The 22,838-nt window shown below is 36.1% G+C and overlaps 1 protein-coding gene across 2 annotated transcripts in view; it reads left to right on the forward strand.

Annotated features, from left to right (window-relative positions):
- Window positions 1-2,315: 2,315 nt before the first annotated feature.
- NTNG1 (netrin G1) overlaps window positions 2,316-22,838 on the forward strand; it is a gene marked incomplete at its 3' end in the record, with an annotated part of 324,453 nt that continues 303,930 nt past the window's right edge. For both annotated transcript variants that reach the window (XM_079902407.1, XM_079902408.1), the window contains exon 1: window positions 2,316-3,134. In XM_079902407.1, coding sequence (XP_079758533.1) covers window positions 2,889-3,134 — 246 coding nt within the window. In that variant the 5' untranslated portion in view covers window positions 2,316-2,888. The remainder of the gene's footprint in view (window positions 3,135-22,838) is intronic.

The following is a 22,838-nucleotide window of genomic DNA, read 5'->3' on the forward strand; positions in this document are numbered from 1 at the left end:
AACTGTTAATCACAACTGGTTATGTGCCAGAAATTTAAGCTATAATTGGCTGCTTCTTGTCAAGAATGTCTGTCGCACAGCCCTGCAACCTCCTAATATTCAAATGTGTTGCACTCCTTTGCATTTTTCTTTGTCAGCTTTCTAAATTCAATCAATGGTGTAGTCCATAATTCTGTGTAATGACGATCATTATAATTCTGGTGTACTTTAATGAGAATTCGTTACACTGGGATTGCTGTTGTGTCAGGAAATAGTAACAGGTTCCCACACATTTCCCTAGTGGGAAATTTTTCCAAATTTTTAACATACATATATATGGTCATCCTTTATTTTGTGATTCAAGTGAGGCAAAAGGTGGATGAAGACAGTAGCCAAGGATAAATAGATTAGGGGGATAGTATTTATTGATTAAAAAATGTGATGATTAATCTCAGAGAATTCAAATATATACTTAAGGGCATATTTAAAAAATAATATTAAAAATTAGCTTGTAGTGCTCACTCATTTCAAACTCAAAGCAGTTCATTCCAGGTCTTCAAGAGTGTATGGTTCTTGATAAGTAAGTTGTTATGTATTTGAAACTAAGAATTTAATAATTTCTGGTGTAGTAGATTTTACACTGCTTCAGTTATAAGACCAACTTTCCCCTCCCCTTCATCCCCCCCCAAAAGTGTTTGTTCTTATTATAATAGAAAATGTAAATTTATATTATTTTAATACTTTTCGGATTATTGTCAAAAGTCCGCTGTTTCTGAAAATATCAACTTAAATTACTAATGAATCCGAAAAAAGCAGAAGGCTGTAGTAGCCACAACACATGCTTCTCTGTGATTTTTTTTTTTTTGGTTTAGATTTCAAAATGTACTCAACACTATATAGTCTTTACATTATAAGAAAGTGGCAGATTCAAATCTGTAGTTTATACATGTTTAGACAAACTGCTAATTATTGCTTCATAGTAACTCAAATATTCAACACTTTTCCTAATAGAAAATATCACAAATTACAGCAGTATGATAACATTTTATGAATTGAATATAATGAAAATTGCACTTGTATCCATAAAGCAATTATTATAAATTACTTTGCTATGGAAACACAATTCAGCCATCTGTTGGCATTTCATAGTCTCTGTGGCTTAGTTCATTTTAAGATGGTACATTATTTAAATATAGTGAATTCCTTTTATAAGATTTTGTGAGGATAGTGAACTTCCATATTTAAACTGCTTAGTGTGAATTGGAGGGTCTATAATGGTATTTCCTAAAACTGTAGGCTTTTTTGTCATTTTACATTTAAAAAATAATTATTGGGACTATGACAATATAAACCAACTAATTAAGCAGATACGCTTTTCTTACACCTGGATTCCAAATATTATAGTTTGTTTGGACTTAGACAGTGATTTCTAAAGAGAAAAGTTGCCAGTTAAACTCACTAATGATTTATACTCATAGTTATGTAGGCTGTATTAGCAGTTAACCAGAAGTACTTTTAAACAGTAATTTTTATTTTCTCTTAGTGCCATATTATTCTGCTTCATGGCCTGTTAACTCACCCTCGGCTCTTTTTATATGTGCATTTTAAATTGTGCGTTTTACTACAGAGCTTTTAGTTTTAAAGCAGCATATAATATTAGCCTTTGGGACAAATTCTCTTCTGTTACAGAAAGTAACTGCAAATGCAGATGTAATAGCTATAAAAAGATATAAGAAAATAGAAAATTCTTACGAAAGGAAAATTTGCTCCTCTGGTTTTATTTTTGAATTTTTTTTTTCAGGGAGCCAAGTTATCTTTATCACTAAATGCAACTAAACAAAAGATGCTAAATTCTTCCAATATAATGAGCAAATCCAAAGGGAGAGGCTCGTGCCAACAATGCCGGTTTTCACTCCAGTTAACAAAAGCTAAGAAATGTACAAGGAATTTGTAGATTTTTAGGGTCTCTTTGCTAAGAGACAAAAGGCGTAGAAGTAGTTATCACTTCTTTGTCATTGTTATAAAAGCGCTCATTTCCCCCATTGTACTCCTGGAAGATTTTCCAGCACTGCAATATCTGAGAAATGTTTTAATCTAGCTGCTTGCTCTCAGTTTTGTCAAGATGGAAATATAATTTTTGAAGCGAAAACCTGTAACTCACCTGGAACACAAACATCTGTCTTTGTTACGGAAGTGTTAAATCCTTCATTTCAAAATTCTCCCCAATGTGAATGATTTCTGTGGTTTGCTCATTCTAGCAAAGTAAAGGTTGTCCACATTACACCAATTTGCTTCATATTGCATCAAACCTCCCAAATGCCAACATAGCATACATTTTGTAATGCATTGATTGTGGGACAATAACTCTTATTTTTATTGTTTCTAAAAGGGTGTTGGTGCCAGAAGAAAAGAATGATTGATGGGAAGCAGACACCGAGCTATAGACACTCATCCTTTTGCTTCAGATACTGATACCTCAGTGCGCCTGAGCAACGCTTATGAGCCGTGAGCATCTAGGATCACCCAGGGTTATTGGATGTACAATAGGAGAGCCATCAATTTGCTAGATCATTATCTGCTGCTGGACATCTTTTACAAAAACCAAACTAGACCCAAGTCTAATAGATATGTTCTAAGACAATGAAAAAGCTGCAAGTTGTTGCTAATGCCTAATGCACAAGTATGCTAGGTTTCCACCAAAGTCCTCAATATACCTGAACACGCGCAATATCCGAATCCTTCACTTTTAGTTTTGGAATCTACTTTGAAGTCTCATCCTCTTTTTTTTGTTTGTTTTTTGTTAAATATACAAACCTACCTACCTATAGACATACATGTATATGTAAAATAGAGACCACAGATAATCAAACCCGGCTTTTGTTACCACGAAGATTGCCAAGAATTCAGAGATGTATTTGTCAAGATTCCTGTCAATTCATGCCCTTTGGGTTACAGTGTCCTCAGTGATGCAGCCCTACCCTTTGGTGTGGGGACATTATGATGTGTGTAAGACTCAGATTTACACAGAAGAAGGGAAAGTTTGGGATTATATGGCCTGTCAGCCGGAATCCACAGACATGACAAAATATCTGAAAGTGAAACTGGATCCTCCGGACATTACCTGTGGAGACCCTCCTGAGACATTCTGTGCAATGGTGAGACAACCTTTTTGAATAGAATATTTCATGTCAAGTGCGGGCATGTTGTATATGCATACAAATGTGTTAAGTGTAAAGACTCAACTCAGGTAATGAGCTGAATCTGCAAGTGGCAGATTTGTGCTAAACAGGCTAGCTTCATTCTCAGTGGAGGCCTGCACCACCTGGAATTACAGTTTGCACAGTTTGCACTGGAACTTACCTTCCTGCAAACCAAAGGTTTCACTGAGACAAGTGCACTGAATATAAATTATATAAAAAAAAAAGTCCACTGAAGTTTAAATTTCAGATTGGAGATTGGGAATATGATTAGGCTATATGTGATATCATAAGGATAAAACCCATTGGTAAACCAACTTTAAAAACACAAAGGTTTCTTCACATACATATTTAAATTAAGGCTAGTCCCATGTTCCATAGTTCAAGGCTAGAGTAGATGTCCTGGTTTTCCTCATCAGGAAACTGCTATGGTTAGGAGACCAGTGAGAAGGGGAGCAGAAGACGAGACAGGGGCTAAAACCTCATGAGAAGCTTTTCCAGAAGAGTCTTATTTGTCAACTTATGCAGCCTCTTGTTTACAAGGGTTGTGGTTTTCCATAGAAAAGTTTGGAATATGGAAAACATGTTTATTGAAAAAGTAATGATATGGAGCATACAAATTCAAATACTCTCCTTTTGATAAGCAAAGTTAGATAATTTGTTGTTTTCATAGTATATATAAGTCTTTTTCTGAGTGGTAAAGTAAATGGGATGTGAAAAGGTAATATAGGAGTGACAAATTGAATTTTCACTAGAGATGTTGCTGAAAATATACCCATAAGGTATTAGTAAAGAGTTTGGTGATTGAAATGATGTAAATCAATGTGCTAAAGAATTCAGACAATGTGTTCATTTGGTTTATGTTGTTGCTTTTTTTTGTTATAGGCGGTCTTTATTTGATACAGGAACTGTTGTGGTCCCATTTTTCACCACGTAACAGATGTAATCGTATGGCAGATTTTGATAGTATCCTTACCTGACTTTATTATCTTGAACCTGGCCTGGCATTTTCAGGATAGTAAAACTATTAATCAAAGTAGCATCTGTTCACAGTCCCTAGTGAGTTAAATTAGCATAAGATCATCTTAGACCTAGCACTGTAGAAAAGGTTTTGTAACAGGAAACAGTTTTGAGCACTACACAGTGCTTTCACCTAAAAGCTAAGGGCTTGCCATTTTTCAGAAGTGCCTTTGGGGACTGGTTTGAATTATAGTCTAAACCTGATTTTGCGGAGAGTGAGAAAAAGAGCTTGGCTATTAGGTGTCACTATGACTAAAGTGCTCTGAAAGACTAAATATTTCAAAGAGAGGACCGTCTCTCTGGGTAGCAGGTATGTGCTTTGCAAAGAAGTTGCCTTTTAGAAATCAGAGACTTCCAGAAGAGGAGTTTATTCAAACACTTTAGGAAAACTATAATAAATCTGCAAAAGAGCAGGGACATTTTTTGGCTTTATGTAAGATTTTTAATAATCTCTCATAAAAGTTCATATTTAAGATCTCATTGCAAGTCTGGGGTGAAATTGCTGTTCAGGTGACAGGTTTGGCCCAGAACTCCTTAGCAGAGGATGAGTTCTGGGCCAAATCTTCGTATTATTAAGAACACTCTAACTCTATATATTGGTTTGCATGCACTTGTAGCAATATGCCTCTTCTGGAATTGTTTTATAATTTACAGATCTAAGTAAAATAGCAAAGATCCTTTTTCACAGTGCTGTTTGTACTTGCATAGGCCCTGTATGATGTGTTCAACATGTGATTTGAATGTGCAGCTTCCCTGGTGTCAGCCTCTGGCAAGAGAATGCTTGCTCAGCACTGCTCCTGTCGGTCGTGTTGAAGGGTTTACTTGGTGTCTTTAGCATGCCTCTTTCTCCCATCTTGAGTGGGAGAGGGTGCATTATAGAACTTCTCACGCCTGACTTTTACAGTGACATGGTCTAAGGTCCTTAAACAAGCCAATTCCTACCAGTTTACTGGCTAAGTGATGTTAGAGACCAAAAGAGAAAAAAGTAAAATCGATATCCCTTAGCTTTCTCAAGTGCAGTAACATGTGTACTTTACATGTTTATGTGAAACTCCACAGGACAGTGTTTTAAAAGGCTACATCTTACTGTGATACAGATATTCAGAAGTCTTGGTGGGTTTAAGTTTGTCATTGGACAGAATTGTTTTCCATGGGAGAGCGTGAGGTTTGTGAGATGTTACCTATCAGTGCTTAATTTGGACTCCTTAATATACATTTGATTGGCATAACAGGTTTAATAAGCTATACTTTAAATACATAGTTTGAGACTATTTGTATGCCTATTATATACCAAGTCAAAGATAGTGACCTAATATAGCAGCACTTCCTCTCTGCAGTTTTGTATTTTCCATAAAACTCTTTAGTGTAAGGTTTCCTGACACAGGCTGTAAAGCTGTTTCAGGATGCTGTCATATCAGACCTGTTTAGGTGCTCCTTAGCCCGAGGTCTAATGGGAATCCATAAAGTCATTTGTGTTATGACTTTCACATTCTCCCCTCCTTGACACACGCATCCATACCTGCTCCCTCAGAGTCGTTACGGCCTATTACATCAGGGCAGCTGCCACATAAGCACAATCACTGCTTAGCCCTGATATGTAAATGTTTGCTGCAAAATGGTTTCAGTAATCACCTGCTCAGCTAGTGACACCCTTATTAGCTGTGACTACAGCAGTTCTGAGCACCGAGGGGACATTTGGTCAGAGAAATACCCTATAATTCCCATAGCCAATTTATCTAATATAAAGTTGAAGTTCATTGGCAATGCGTTGAGAGTTTGTATTGCTGCTTTTTGCATTGCCTCCATCATTATATGCCGGTGACCATCCATGAATGCTACATTTACTTTAGAGTGAAATTTTAGGGAAAAAGGACCACATGATTCCATTTAACAGTAGATCTCTGTTTATTAACCTGGATAACCTACTTAATAACTCTTTAATATATAGTGATTTTAAATTTTTGTATAATAATAGTACCAGCATTTTAAACATTAGTTTTATGGGAGATTCTACCATTTCTACTTATGATAGTGAAATAGGGGAATAGAAATAGATATAGATATACACATATACATATATATGCATGAATTTTGTATATTGAGGCCATACATTTTCTTTTTAATTTAATCTGATATATTCCTTGTAAGTTGTCGATGGCTAAAAGAACTCTGTTTTTGTTAAGGGTGAAGAATCTGAAGGGTAGAAGAGGGTTAAGCATTTTTTTTTAGGCTGACATAACATGTTAGTATAGATCATGTCCTTCCTTCAGCCACGTAAAAGCTTCAGGTAGCACAGCTTTGTCAGAAAACACAGATCATCTAGTGACCACAATTTGTTTCAATTTGCATAAAGAGCACACAGGATGATCTGAACCTGTGTGTAAAGCTGGAGTGACAACACAAAGTTATGACTTGTTCTTTGTGTTTAGACAAACTTAGCTGTCATATCTCCACGCAACACCCCAGTGGCTTAAAAATGGCAAAATTATCTGCAATTATCTCCAGCCTGCAGCTCATTTTCTGGATACGTTAAACGGAAGCTTTCAAAAGAAGCCTACAGACGGAAGAAGTCATGGGCGTTTGTACAATTCATGGCACAGAAGTGCTGATGTCGCTAGAAATGTGAGCCCTGGAGTGCACCTATGGATTTCAGAGCCAATCAAATCTAAATTAGGAAACAAAGATTATTAAAAAGTCTTCTGTGCATGTAATTTTGACATAATATTCTGAGGTGGACATTCAGTGCTTCCCTTGGAGACCTTTGGCATCATTAATGCAGCACGCCTTTAATTACGTGTAGGTTCATATTACTAAAAAATGGAGAAAATAAAGTACTCTGAGGTGTAGTTAACAATACCCTAGTTATGTTTACTGAAATAATTAAAAGAAAGGGTATAATTTTTCTAAATAAAATGTCAGAATTTGAAATGAAAATGGATTTTCGTTAGGAAATTTACTCATGTGTGCCTGTGCTCTTGTTAGGCATTTATTCAAGCACCATAGCAGGTCTATTAATGATCATTCCATATTGTGCTATTTCCAGATAGACTCCTATTAAGAAAAACATTTTTAATTACCATAAGCATTGTGGATAGAGCATATTTCATTACGTTCAAATGGAATTTACAAAAGTCGTACAAAGCCTTCATGTTTTATAATTTTAAAGGAACCCAGTGGGATGAATGAGTGGTGACACATAGTCTCAGGGCTATCTATAACTTACATTTCTGATTTGGCATCGGCTCAGGTTGCGATCTGGTGGCTATCAGGTGGCTTTTGAGAAGTTAATTTGATAAATTTAGTTACGTTTTCAATGACAAGGCATTAATATCAATTTTCCAAAAACTGGAAATGATATTGATTTACATAATAGTCAAATAATCCTGCACTCTGTTCACGTGAAACATAATTTAATAAATGAATGAAGTTTTAATAACAGTGACATCTTTCATTTGAATTGATTTATCCCTTAATTATGCCAGAATGGAATTTTTAAAAATCTTCAGTTCCTTCATTATTAACACTTCATTGTTATTTAGTTCATTATTTAGACTTACTTCTTAGAAAAGTTTAATTTATGTTTGCAGTGAATTAAGTTCCACAGAGATCAGTCTTTCTCACATGTCACTATATCAAGTATTCCCTTGTTAAGGAGCCAACAGTAGCTCCTTATTATCTATTGCATCAAGTCTAAAGTACTCTACCTGGTTTTTAAATCTGAGTGTTTACAACCTTATTTCCCATTACTTCCCATCAGGACCCAATGGCATTTCCAAGGGATTTAAGACTAGCAGTCTCATTGGAAGGGGACTACTGGATTTGGGTTGAGGCTGCATTGGCATAGCGTGCATGGTTTATGCAGGAGGCCTTGAGAGGGAGCTGATAAATATTATGGTGGGGCTAACCAAACTTAAAACCACCTCATGTCATTCATTGTTCCCAGACAGTGTTCTCTACGTGCACGAGTACCCTTGTCTCTGTTGAGCTAATGCACAAATATTACTATAGACTACTGTATGCAACATGAAGTGAACAGAACATATAGCACGTGCAAAACCTGGTGGTGGTGGTGAGAATCAAAGTCAAATAACATATGGTCCCTGCCCCCAAAGGAAGTAAAAAAGAGTCCTAAGCAAAATTAATACGAAGTGTTGTGTAGCCAGAGGATGGGGACGAGGACGTAGAGGTAAGACCAGCACTCATAGTTTAAACGTGAAACATTATTTTGCTGCATATTAAAGAGCCACTTGGAAAATATTGTCTGGTAGCCAAGTGCCTGATGTTAAACTGTGTTTGAAGAAGACAAGAAAAAGGCTGGGTGCAGCAGATGGACCCACAGCATTTAAATGATAGCCTCGTGGCCTGGTTAATGGTAGATTTGACACCTTATATCTGGCAAGATGGAAGAGGAGCAAAAATTCGTAGAACCTGATGAGTTAGACCTGTATATATATATGTATTTCTCAACTTAGGAGATGCTGAAGTATGCTGCATGAGATAAGCATGGCTCATATACCTGGCGCTCCAACTTCACACAAAGTTTAGGAGCATCATTTTACTGAATGCACAAATACAAGATTTTAAAGGTGAAACATGAGACCTCAATATAATTACTGCCTTGTAGTGGACTACTTTGAATTACCTCCTTCAGTTCCCAAAGAGGTAGCCTTGTCTGCTCTAGAGGAATATCACTTGAAAATATAAGAACTAGTGTCCTAAAAAACCCATAGTCTCTCTGGATTGCTTTGGGGTCTCTCAGGCATATTCTGTAAACTTTTGGTGGTGGTGGTGGGGTTTGTTCTGCTTAGCTCTGGAACTGTGCGTGGGTCTTAGTCTGGCATCTTGATCCTTTGACGTTAATGACTAGTGTCATCACACAAAAAGTCCCTCATCTCATGTTTTTCTCTACCAGGAGAAGCAGAAGACATTCCTCTTGCTTGGAATAGTCTCCACTTATCCCAATTCCACCCATCCTTCAAGGTCTGTGTCAAGTTAGTTTCTCTGTATAGTTCCTGCCAGTTTCAGCTCTTATCATTCTCTTGACCTTTTAACTATGTGATTAAAATATATGCCTGTCTATCTACTCTACTATACTGTACCATTTAGCACTTCATTACATCTTATTGATTTATGTACCCACATACACATATGTTTCATGTGTTTACCTTATCCTGACTCTTGGTCTGGATCACTGCCCTTTAAGTGAGATAATATGTGAGACAGCCTCCTGTACTCTCTGATGCAGAGTAGGAGCTCAACAGAAACTATGTATTATATTGCATTTCTACCTTACAGCATTTGTCATATTTCTAGGCAACAAATAAATAATAACATGTTTTTAACTGATTAATTCATCAGTTGATTGAATATAGTATTTGATTTTCTGGAATGTTTTCTATTTCTCGAGGACTTTTATCATATATCTGGTTTTTCCCTCTGTAAATTAAGAGACAACTAGAAAAATTTAGCTAATCCATTTAGGCAGCTTATAATGATGTTCTCAAAGGAGAGGTGGGAGAGAAAAATCTACTCTGAGTTTCAACACTGACAGTATGTATGAAGGATTCTTTTTTCCATTTCTAATTGAATCTTTTAAAAAATAGTTTTCCAAGTAAAAAATTTGGAAAAGATGAAAAACCTAACACTCAACATTGAAATCATTTTGCCATATTTCTTAAAAGTCTCTCTCCCTAAATATTGGGCTGGCCAAAAAGTTTGTTCTTCTTGGCCAACCCAATATAATATACATTTTGTTTTACAAAATTGGAATCATAGGATCATCAGATATAATTTTTCATCTTTTTTCATTTACTACTATAGCTTTATCATTTAGTTAGATCATTTATATGTGCTTAGAGAGTATGATTTGATAGCTATAAATATCCTATTATATGGATATATAATATTTTATTTAATTATGCTCCTACCTTGATGACTTGATGTTATTTTCATTTCATTTTTTTTCTATTGGTTACAATGCTTTGATGAACATGTATCAGTATAGTTTTCTTTATTAAACCTACCCTTCTTCTCCCATATTCCAAACCTCCCATATTAAATGCATATGTTTTTAGGATGGTGAGCTCATCATATTGACTTTAGTTGAGGCTAAAGAGTTAGGCTGTATTCTTTTGCTCTCAAGGTAGAATCCTACTGAATGGAAGGGGCATTCTCTGTGTGAATCTTGGGGAAAGAGGTGTTGGACTTAAAACAAGATGTAGGACTTAGGCAGACCCCCTCTCAGTGGGCCTTGTTCTCTTTTGTCTGGACTTGAGAGAGCTTCTGGAGGTAGAAGGAAGACAGCTTCTGCCACACGGTAGAGAGCAAAGTCAGGAGACCTCTTTGGGAGCAACAAGCTGAAGATGAGCAAATTACACCTTGTAGACTATACCTGTGGCTTTAAAACTTGCTTTAAGTTGATCCACAGTGAGAAATACATTTTATATTGGAACACAGTAAACACACACTTATCCACACACACACAACCAAAACAAAAGCTTTGAAGAACAGTCCTTACCCTTTTATATGTGCTATGCCTTCTGATATTTTTTTTCTTTATATTCCTTTTTCTTCTTTAACAAATAATTGAAAATTACATATTGATGGTTGTGTACAAATTATAAGTAGCAGTGTTTTTGAACCTTGCATAAATGGAAAAATAGTGTACACATTATTATATAGCTTCTTTCTTTTAAATTTAACATTATATTTTTGAGATATACTGCTTTGTAGTATTCTACCCTATGGATATTTCTTTAATCAATCTTCTATTTAGAGACATTTAGGTTGTTTGTTTCTTATACTTTAAGGCTCTTAACTGGTGTCAAACTGTCCATCAGAAAGATAGTTTATCTATACTTCCTCAGTATTTTATGAAATGCCCTAGTAGCTAGATCCTCATCAATACTGGGCATTATATTCTTTTTTAAAAAATTGATTGATTGATTGATTGCCACATTGGGTCCTCGTTGCTGCACGCGGGCTTTCTCTAGTTGCGGTGAGCCAGGGCTACTCTTTGTTGCGGTTCACGGGCTTCTCATTGCAGTGGCTTCTCTTGTTGTGGCTCACGGGCTCTAGAACGCAGGCTCAGTAGTTGTGGCACACAGGCCACAGCACGTGGGATCTTCCCAAACCAGGGCTCGAAACCTTGTCCCCTGCATTGGCAGGCAGATTCGTAACCTCTGCGCCACCAGGGAAGCCCCTGGACATTATATTCTTAAATTTTCTTCTGATATAGGGCCCTAGCAGATAAATTATATAGTTTACCAAAAACGATATTGATGAAATTATCCTTATTCCCACACCTTTTCCGCTAAGATAATAATTTTTAAAATTTGGCATTGATATACAAACATATTGGAAGGGGAAAATGACATTTCATTTTTAAAGATGTATTTATTTACTTATTGAAAAGATTGAGTTTTTAAATATGTTTCTTGGCCATTTACACTTTCTTATTCCTAATTGTAGTAGTTTTACTCCTTTGTACTTTTTGCCCCTTTTTAAACTTTTCTATGGAAGCCAACAGTTAAGTTAAGAGATAGATATTTGGGCCTTTTAAACAGACATTATTGTTTGTCAGTTGATCAAGTTCAAAAATGAGTATCCTTTCTTCCAGAAGAATAGGACTTGTTTCAGAGACTTTTCCACACCCTTCATTTTGTGGAAATTTTACGTAATCTTGCCCTGGGTTTTGGTGGCATGGGGGCCATCATCTCAGGGCTAGGAAATATTCATCTGAGTGCCCCCTCAAGTCTTTTGTTTCTAATATAAAAACTTTGAGAAGTTGTCATTTACCCTCAGTAAAGCATTCCTTTTCCCTTAGAATCCGTCTTTTTGGAGACAGTTGCATACTGAAACATATTCCTTGTATAAAGTGGCTGGTGTGAAATCTGCTTTGGTTTTAATTCACCAGACCGATGGGCAGACTAGCTTTTCATGTGCTTTTTTAGATTTCAGAATTTTCTTCCTTACAAAAGGGGGAAAGAATGAAAGTTGTTTCACACAGCATCATACTGGAAAAGAACTTACTGAGATTGGCATGTTGTAAGTTTCTTCTCATCTTTCTGGGAATAGATATATTCTCATAGTATCAGTTCCATAAAAATTAGAGACATGACCTGAGGAAGAAACCAAAATTGGTTTTCAATTTTTGACCTACTTTGGAGCTGACTTCTAAAATATTAAATGAAGAATTGAGCTGGATGCTGTTTCAGCACAAAGAAATAGCCCTTTTGTTCCAGAGGGTTGATGTCCTTTGAGAGGTCTGGCAGCTGACATTATCATCGTCATGTCTGAGCAATGCTTTTTCACCATTACATATAACTTTCTGTTTGTTTTCTGTTGCTCTCTTTCCTTCTTGGAAATGATAAAATGAAGATATCAAATATACTTCCAAGCAACCCTCTCTCAAGGGAGAGGAGAATCCAATATATGTGGTCAGTACAAATTGCAGAAGAGGATGTGTGCATGACAGAGAAAATGAGCTGGTGGCCACTCTGAGGTTGGTTGTGATGCCTGGACCATGCCACATGGATTTTGATTTCAAAATTTAGAAAAACTAATCTTACATGTGGTGTTAGGAAGCATTGTCACTAATGTGCCTACTGTGTGGCTCAGGATAATGTTGTATTTAGACATCACCGGGGTCACTTTAACAGTGCCTAGCACAGTGTAAAGCACATAGTATTACTTAATGCACACTTGTTGAATTGAACTTGTGGAATATTTTTACAAATAATGTTATTTATTGAGAACTTGGTGTCATGCACTGTACTAAACACTTGGCCTTTGTTAGTTCATGTAATCCTCAGTCTTATCATTATCCTTATTTAATGGGTGAAGTAATTAAGGCAGGAGGTTAAGTAACTTTTCCAACTAAGTAGTGGGAATCGGATAAATCCAGGCAATCTGACATGCATGTCCTCCTTTTAAACTATACTATAAGTTACTCTCTAATTTTGTTTGTAGTCTGTGGAATAAAACCATCACAAAAACCTTTTTAAAATCACATTTATTATTTGGATTATGAGCTACAATACTATGATTTTGTTGTCTAAAAAGCTTTTATCTAAGATAAGCTCAGAAAATTGGATTCTGTAAACAGAGTGTATGGAATGTTGGAAATGCACGTTATGTGATGAGTGTCTTCATTTAGGGATAAGAGAACCAATCAACTGTGTTTGTTTCCATTTCTGCTTTCATTTCCATTAACGTGTTCATATAAATGGAAGTAAGCTGTTAAAAATCATAAGAGAGTGGAGTACATATTCACCAACAGAGTATTCACCATCTAAAACCAGAATAATAAGTCAGCAACTGTTGGCTAGTTAACAAAATCATATTCTTGTGGGTGAAGTGTTGAGAAAAGTAGTTAGCGTGATACTTTTGATTTTTTTTTTTACACTATCAATAACAACTGTTATCATATAGCCAACTGCCTCCATGCTGTCTCTACTTGGATGTCTAGTAGGCATTTTAAACTTCACATGTTTATTATAGAACTCTTGATTTCTTCTTCCCAAATCTATTCTGACTCTGGTCTTTCCCATATCTATAAATGGCAGCTTATATTTATCTAGTTGCTCAAGACGAAAAATCTAGGAATCCTCCTTAACTCCTTTTTGTCTCTCACCACACATATCAACCAATTCTGTTAGCTAAACCTTCAAAATATATCCCAAATCAGACCACTTTTCATCATCTCCCCTGCTAACTACCAGCTATATCTCTAGGTTGCACGCCTGCAGTATCTCCTAACTGGTCTCCTTGCTTCCCACGTTTGCCCTATTATCAAATTCACATATGTTTTATAATATTATAATATAAAACTTTATAATGTGTGAATATTATAATGTAAATATATATCTATATATAGACAGTGTAATTATATTGTGTAAATATACATACATAAAATTTTAAGAATCTGTCAGATCTTTTCCTTGCTTAATTTCCTCTCATATTTTTTGTGTCCCACTGAGAATTAAATCTAAACCATTACCACTGCCTGAAAGCTCCTGTGTAATCTGGTCCCTGAATACCTCTCTGATCTCTGCTCTGATCACTCCTACCTTGCTCAGTCCTCTCTACCTGCCTTCTTGATGTTCCTCATTAAACATAGTTTATTCTTGCCTTGTTTGGACCCATGTTCTCAATATCTTCCCAGAGCTCATTACTGCCTTTTTTTAGGTCTCTGATTAAAAACCTTTCTCATATGACCACCTTATCTAAAATCACATCTCCTCCACACCCTTTATCCATTTATCCTGAGCCTGCTTAGTTTTTCTTCACTGAATTTATTACGGGGTTGATGTTCAAACTAATTAACAGCTGGGGCAGCACCAACACTGACCAATCAGAAGAGATGTCAATGGTTACACTTTACTGGGTACCTTCTGACTGAATATCAGTTATAACTGCCTGATATTTATTATGTTATATACTACTCCTTTATTTATATCTCTTTTCTCCTCCCCAATACAAGCACCAAGGAGCAGGAACGTTGTCTTGTACCTGCCTATAGTAGGGGTCAATAAATATTTGTTGAATGAATAAATGAAGTACTAAAATCAGATATGTCAATTTGATCATGATATTCATATCAAAGATTATTGCTGTAATACATACATGGTCTTTGGGATATATAGGCTGCTTTGGAGGTCCTTGATCTTGAAGGTATCACAAAAAATTTTTTCAGTTTCTTAAAAAATATTTAAAGTACATAAACAATATAACAAATACATGTACAACTACCACTTAAAATTAACGGTGGTAGCATATTGTTTTTGTTAAGCTTTAAAAAAAAGAAACATTACTGACCAAGTTGAAATCATCTTTGTCTCCATGGCCTGACCTATTTCTTGCCTCCCTCTCCCAGAGGGAACCAGTGTCATAAATTTGCTATATTTCCTTCTGGTCTATCTTTTAATATTTTTTATACCAAGCTTGTATGTTCATAAACAAGATATAATTTTGATTTGGGGCTTTTTAAATATTACCATCCTGAAAAATCTATTCTGTAACTTGCTTTTTTATTTAACAATATTTTTGTAAATTATCCATTTGATCTGTATGATCTTGTTCATCCACATAAAAAATATATATTCCATTGTATAAATACATTCTTCATTAGTGGTAATTTAGGAAGTTCTTTTTTTTTTAGTTTTACAAGCCACTCAACAGTAAAACAATTTTTGTACCCACATCTTGATGCATATGAACAAGAGTTTTGTTTTTCCCAAGATATACACCCAGTAGCCAATCTGTTGGTTTATAAAGTATGGCATTTTCATCAAATATAGTTGCACCCTTTACATTCCTACCAGCAGATTATAAGGATTCTCCTCTCTAAGTTTTGTTTTATCTTGTTTACTGATATGCTTCCTCTTATTGTGTATTGAAAAAAGTTTAAGGGCTTCCCTGGTAGCGCAGTAGTTGAGAGTCCGCCTGCCGATGCAGGGGACACGGGTTCGTGCCCCGGTCCGGGAAGATCCCACATGCCTCAGAGCGGCTGGGCCCGTGAGCCATGGCCGCTGGGCCTGCACGTCCGGAGCCTGTGCTCCGCAACGGGAGAGGCCACAACAGTGAGAGAGGCCCGCTTACTGCAAAAAAAAAAAAAAGTTTAAGAAATCATGTTTCTCTTATTTCCTTAGACATCAGTTAGATTTAATGATCTATTGTCTCCACCATAATTCACTCAGGATTTTTAATAGAACTCTGTGTACCATGACTCTTAATCTCTTATCTTTTAAAAAATTATTTAATGGTAAATCACTTGGATATTGTATGAGCATCACTAATAAATATTCATAATTATGGATCAATAGGAAGAAACATAAAATTTACAGAAATAAATATTGAGCCAAACTATAAGTTAACTTCTTTGACTAGATTTTTATACAGAAGGCAACAAATTTTAAGAGTGGCATCTTCCACCTAAATTGAAAGGTATACTCTGATCTGTACAACTTATACAAAAATCACAGTTTAAAAAATTATTTTTAGTATTTAGCTGTATGTAATTTTTTTCCCCAAAATCACTGTCTTCATTACTGGACTGTAACAATAGCCTTATAGTGCTTTTAAACTGGACATCCTTGCTTACTTTGCAGATGATATATAAATATTGCCTCATCCATCACCAGAGTGGCTTGTTTCCTAGATGAAAAACTAAGGGTGATGTGTAACAGTAATAGATTTGGACAGCAAGGGAAGGGTTCCATTTCCAATTAAAACCACAGCCAGGAAGTTTCCATTTAGGCTGACAGTGTAGGTAGGTCGGTACACATTTTGTTCATTTGCTTGTTTGTTTGTTGAGAATTGGGATTGTTTTAGGAGTAACAACAGTAAAGGAGTAGCTTCATACTACTAAGAAAAGGCCAGTTGCCCTTTCTAGATAGGAGGTTTCCAGGATCATTGGGTCTTGGGAATTTTTTAATTATAATTTTTGTGGAAGTGTAGTTGATGTACAATATTATGTTAGTTTCAGGTGTAGGGGTCTTGGACATTTAGAACCAGGTACTCCGAAGTGGAGTTCTGTAACTTCGGAAAGTGCATGCCGTTAGAGATATTTTATTTGGAGTCAAACAGTTCTCAAGGTTCAAGTTCCAACTTAAGTTATTTCACTTCTTTGTTCTGAGCAACAGTAGGATAAAGATATACTCAACACAGTGCCTGGCACGTAGGAAGTGCTCAATAAATGTTAATCATCTTTATCATTGTGATTATCATTTCCGTTCGTAAAAAGTTGAAGTCATTCTGATTCTCATTTCCTGCTTTGAGGGGATCTTCTGAATATTTTCCCTTTAGTTTCCCTTTTTGTGAATTGCCTGGCTTTTCCTAACGTTACTAATGGCATCTGATAACTAACTGTGAGGTTCTGGCTCCAAGCCAGGTATTTAAAGTCAAAATAATTTCACAACTGTAGTTTTGAAGTAAATGAAATGTATTCTAAATAACACAGTATTAAAATAATTATTCATGGATGCAATGGCATTTACACTGAGATTATAATGGATCGATGTTTTAACAACTGCACTAGACATGCCTAGCAGCAGCTTAGTAACTCCTTATAAAAACAAAAAAAATGGGGGGCTTCCCTGGTGGCGCGGTGGTTGAGAGTCTGCCTGCCAATGCAGGGGACACGGGTTCGAGCCCTGGTGTGGGAAGATCCCACATGCTGCAGAGCAACGAGTAGCCCCCGGCTCGCTGCAACTATAGAAAGCCAGCGCGCAGCAATGAAGACCCAAAGCAGCCAAAAATAAATGAATAAATAAATTAATTTAAAAAAAAGTTAAAATAAATAACTGTGAGAAGATAAATAAAACTTATTTTATTAATAAAATATTGGAATGGGCTCAATGTGTTGGCTGTCATGGAGGCCTAGAAGTGAAAGAGAGAAATTTTAGTATGGGAAATGGAAATGCCAGGTCCTAAATCAACTTTTCTGACTGCTGTATCATCCATGTTATCCCCTTCCTCAAAACAAGCATCCAGTGTATCTCCATCACAGTCCTGATCAACAAGACAAAACATTGTTCATTGCAGCATTATTTATAGTAGCCAAGATGGAATCTGTCTTTGTTATCACAGGACTAGAAACCTAACCCCTAACCCCTTTTCCTCATTGAAACTATTTTTAAAGGGAATTCGACAGCAAGATTTCTTAGACATGCAACTGCCCAGTTATAGTAGGTAGTTGTCCTTACCAATACATTTAACACTTCATTTTGTAATTATTGGTTACTTGTCTCCCTCCACACTGGATTGGAAGCTCCTTGAAGACAGGGAGGGAAGGAACCTTGTTCTCCCTTATATCCCCAGCAATTAGTTTAATGCCTGATACACAGTGGGCCCTTAATATATAGCGGTGGAACGAAGAGTTCTTCTAGCAGTCTGCTTTCCTACGTCTCTGCTCTCTCCACTTTTACTTTTTTGTTACTGTCCCTCAGTAATCTTTTCTGCCACTTCAATTCTTGTTTCCACTGTCTTTGCCATTATGATATCTAAGTAACCTCGTGCATAATCTGGCAGAAGGTGACCCTGGGGATATCTTGTGGGAGTATTTAGTTCTTTAACATAGTGGTGTTCTCTCCAGTTAGTTAGTTCAATACTCTGAGTGTTAATGGAATTCCTTGCTCTGCAGTGCCCTGTGTGGGGCATAATGGGAGATAACAATGATAGGCTAGCTTTTGCCTTCAAGCAGCCTTACAAAGTAAACAGCTATTTACAAAGAAGAAGAAAATAAATGCTATGCTAGAGCTGTATATAAAGAGCTATGGGAACACAGAGGGGTAGCTTCATAAAGGAGACGGTCTTTGAGCTGAGCTTTGAGGGAAGAGGAAACTGGTCTGATATGGAAGAAGAAAGAGAAGGACATTCCAGCTTAAGGAAACAAGCAAAGCCTTGTCTTTAGCTTTCCTTTTAAACTAATTTCCTTTTGTGGCTCTATCTCAACAGTAATAAATGTTATGATTGTGCCATCCATGAATAAATCTGTTCAGCTGTCCTTATGTTTCCCAATACATGATACTGTAATGTTTTTTATACTTGGCATAATCTCCTACTCTCTAATCTATCAATCATTAAACACAATCATGTAGGTAAAGGTACTTTATAAAAGACAAAGTATAAAATAGGGGAAAGTGCTATAGTTCTTATTACATATTTATTTGCAAGCTCAGTGGTCACAAATCTTAGGTACTTAACAGAGCACATAGGGATTCAATTCAATACATATTTATTGAAGCCTAACCAAGTAATTTTGAACAGAAAGTTCACAATGAACATAGAATTCAAATACAAGCAACTTAACCTGGCCTATGTCCATAGCTCAGATATTCAGAGTGTCTTCCATAATCCTAGCCCAAACCTCAGTTTCCTTCTCCCAAAATACTGATTTGAGACTATATGACATTTTCACTGGCACACTGGATTATTGGTTTTACCACTGATTTCCATTAAAAAACATTTATAAAACTGCTTGAATGCCCTTTTATTTTATTTGCTCTGCAGTGTTCCAGAACAGATCTTCATAACTCCATGAGCCTGCCTACTGCCATCCTTAGAGTGGCATGAATTTATGCATGATCACCAAGAACTTTATTCTAAAGAGTCTATCCATAAATGGCAGAACATCAATATTGCATTTTCCCACTTTATTAAATAGGTAGGATGTATAGTATACATTATATATAATTAATTATGATCAATGTTAAAATTCCTAAGGGGTCTAAAGTTCAAATCCCAGCTTTATTATACTAATAATTCATATTTGTATAAAAATAACTTAAAAATGGTTTCATACATCTTGAGTCACGTTAGTAATAATGTATAGGTGAAGAACCCCATTTTACAAATGGGGAAGCTGAGATTTTAAAAAGGTTAAATGACTTGCTCTCAGTCACAATAATAAGTGGTAGATGTTGGATTATCACATGTTTATGAGGCTTCTTCTTTCTTTATTTTCTTTAATGGAAATCCACAATCATCATAGAAAATCATAGGTTCTCATTTCCATTTTAGAGTAATGTCAAGGACAAAAGGACCTTAGCACTAGATTGTATTGTAATATAATCCTGTTGTTGTTGTTTTTTATTATTTGGGCAGTTTAAAATCTTTCTCTCTGTAGAAAGTTGCAATATCTTTAACTTGACACGTGGTTCTGTCTATACCTGTTCATGAGCATCTCTGCTCCCTTAAGGAAAATACAAGTGGAACGACTTTGAGGTAATGTTTACCAAGGTCAACAAAATAAGCCCAGTAGTAAATCTGTTTTAAAATAATCCTCTTTTGAATTGCATCCTGGTGGAACATAAGAACAAGCACATTGTGTACTTTTTTTCATATCTGTAGCAGTTTCTTTGATCTCTCTCCTATTTGGCTCAATCCTCCAAAGTTGGGACAGGTCTGTCAGTCTCTTGACCATGGAGGGGCAACTCATAGAAACCACCTAGCAACAAAATCTCCAGAAATACCTTGAAATCACGGGCTATTTTGTGTGTGTGTGTGTGTGTGTGTGTGTGTGTGATCTCATGACATTCTAAATAATTGATCAAATTGGTCACTGTTTTCATATGTGCACCATGTTCTTGACAGACTGAAATTTCCCAAAGCCATCACAAAGTCCTCCTTATGCAGGCTAGCCTTCTTTTCCAACCAAACCTGTACCCACAGATTTGGGTACATATAGTGAAAATAAAACTATCCATTTCAAACAGTTTAATCTACACATGTATTATTTGAGTCTATAGTCTGTGTATCAAACTGGTCTCTTGAGTATATAGATTTTATAAAGAGTGGTGAGAGTATCTTGGACCTTTGTGATACACAGTGCGCACTGTCCTTTTGATAATGAAAGTCTATGAGGTGTGCATTTCTATAAGATATTGGCCACCTGGGAGAAGCAAGCTTGTACTTGAGCAGGATTCAAGGAAATTTAGATGGAGACTTACTAGTTCTGATAGGACTAGCCGTTGGCCAAGCTCCGAGTTAGCAACATTCCATTTACCGCCAACTCTTTGCCTTGTCCTTATACCTCTCCTTATGGGTAGCATTCTCTCGGTGCATCAGGAGGGAGTAGGGGACCTCTAATGGCAAAGGCCTTAATAGGAATAATTTATGCTGTTACTCCTTCTAGAAATGTCTGTATTATTAATAGGATCTCACAAAGAAGTGAATGGCTATCTAATAATGCAGTTTGAAATGGTGAGGTATGTATTTTAGGGCAAGGAGTACCTTCTGCTTTTTCTTCTCTCTAATACAACAGCCAGGACACCTTGCACCAGCATGCTGTATCAGAGTTCAACCAGAGAAGCAGAACTTGTAGGAGATACGTATTAAGAAATGCATTGCAGCAAGGAATTGGCTTATGCAATTATTGGCCTAGGCAAGTTCAAAATCATAAGGCAGTCTGTCAGGAAGGGCGTGCAAGAACTCTCAGGCGTGTTCTGAAGCTGCTGTCCAGCGACAGAATTTCTTCTTCAGGGAAACCTTGGCTTTGCTCTTAAGGCCTTTCAACTGATGGAATCTGCCCCATCCAGATTATCTAGGATAATCTCTCTTACTTAAAGTCAACTCATTATGGACTTTAATTACATCTATAAAATACCTTCACAACAACTCCTAGATTAGAGTTTGAATAGTTGGTGGCCATTGCCTAATGGGTTGACACATCATCACATTGACTCTTTAGAAATACTAAAAAAAACATTTTCAGAGTACTTAACTATTTAGGTTTCTTACATAAATATATACTTTAAGACCTAATGGAAGTGAAATTGAAAGGATATTAGAACCTAAGGAAGATAAATAAATTATTTCTTAACCATAATTCAAAAAGAGTCATGTACCACAATGTTCATTGCAGCTCTATTTACAATATCCAGGACATGGAAGCAACCTAAGTGTCCATCGACAGATAAATGGGTAAAGAAGATGTGGCACATATATACAATGGACTATTACTCAGCCATAAAAAGAAATGAAATTGAGTTATTTGTAGTGAGGTGGATGGACCTAGAGTCTGTCATACAGAGTGAAGTAAGTCAGAAAGAGAAAAACAAATACCATATGCTAACACATATATATGGAATCTAAGGAAAAAAGAAAAAGGTTCTGAAGAACCTAGGGGCAAGAGAGGAATAAAGATGCAGACGTAGAGAATAGACTTGAGGACACGGGGAGGGGGAAGGGTAAGCTGGGCCAAAGTAAGAGAGTGGTATGGACATATATACACTACCAAACGTAAAATAGATAGCTAGTGGGAAGCAGCCACATAGCACAGGGAGATCAGCTCCGTGCTTTGTGACCACCTAGAGGGGTGGGATGGGGTGGCGGGGGAGATGCAAGAGGGAGGAGATATGGGGATATATGTATATGTATGGCTGATTTACTTTGTTATAAAGCAGAAACTAACACACCATTGTAGAGCAATTATACTCCAATAAAAATATTAAAAAAAATTATTTTTTTCTTGGGCCATGTCTATGTCATGCTTCAAAATTCTAATGTGTGACAAATTTCGGTACCCAGGCAATATTTGTTTATCTTTATGATCATCTTGTGGATGATGATTTAATAGAGTAATTATAATTAGCAGTCATAATGAATGACAAATCAACTAATTATAAGCAAAAATTATTGTTACTGCTGATACTGGTAAAAAAGCAATTATTTAAATGGCAGGTATAGTATCATTCAGGTTAATAACCAGATACAAAACTAAACATAATTATTGATGCTGATCATCAAAACAAGTTGGAAATGAATTAACTGGATATATCATTTGGTATCATTTGTGTTTTATTTTAAAAGCAGCTATTATAGGTCAGGTTTAGAAAACACATTATAATTGATCAAGTTACCATTGCTGACCCCCAAATCAAATTTAGGTAATGATTTTTCACATTAGAGGGTATATTTAGGCTCACAATTCTCTTTTCTCTTCTTGGAACTCTTCAGTAAGAATAGGATATTAATAATGGAGCCATTATTACTTGTAGCACCATACAAACATTTAGTGTCCCAGCCCATAATTTAATAAGACAAAATTTAATAGTGTTGAAATCTAGCCCTTAGTTTGTGGTAAAATGAGATTGACTGGTCTTATTTTCTCAGTTCCAAACCAGATACCTTTTTCAGCAT

The sequence above is a fragment of the Stenella coeruleoalba genome, assembly GCF_951394435.1.
Source record: "Stenella coeruleoalba genome assembly, chromosome: 1".
Classification (NCBI taxonomy): Eukaryota; Metazoa; Chordata; class Mammalia; order Artiodactyla; family Delphinidae; genus Stenella; species Stenella coeruleoalba.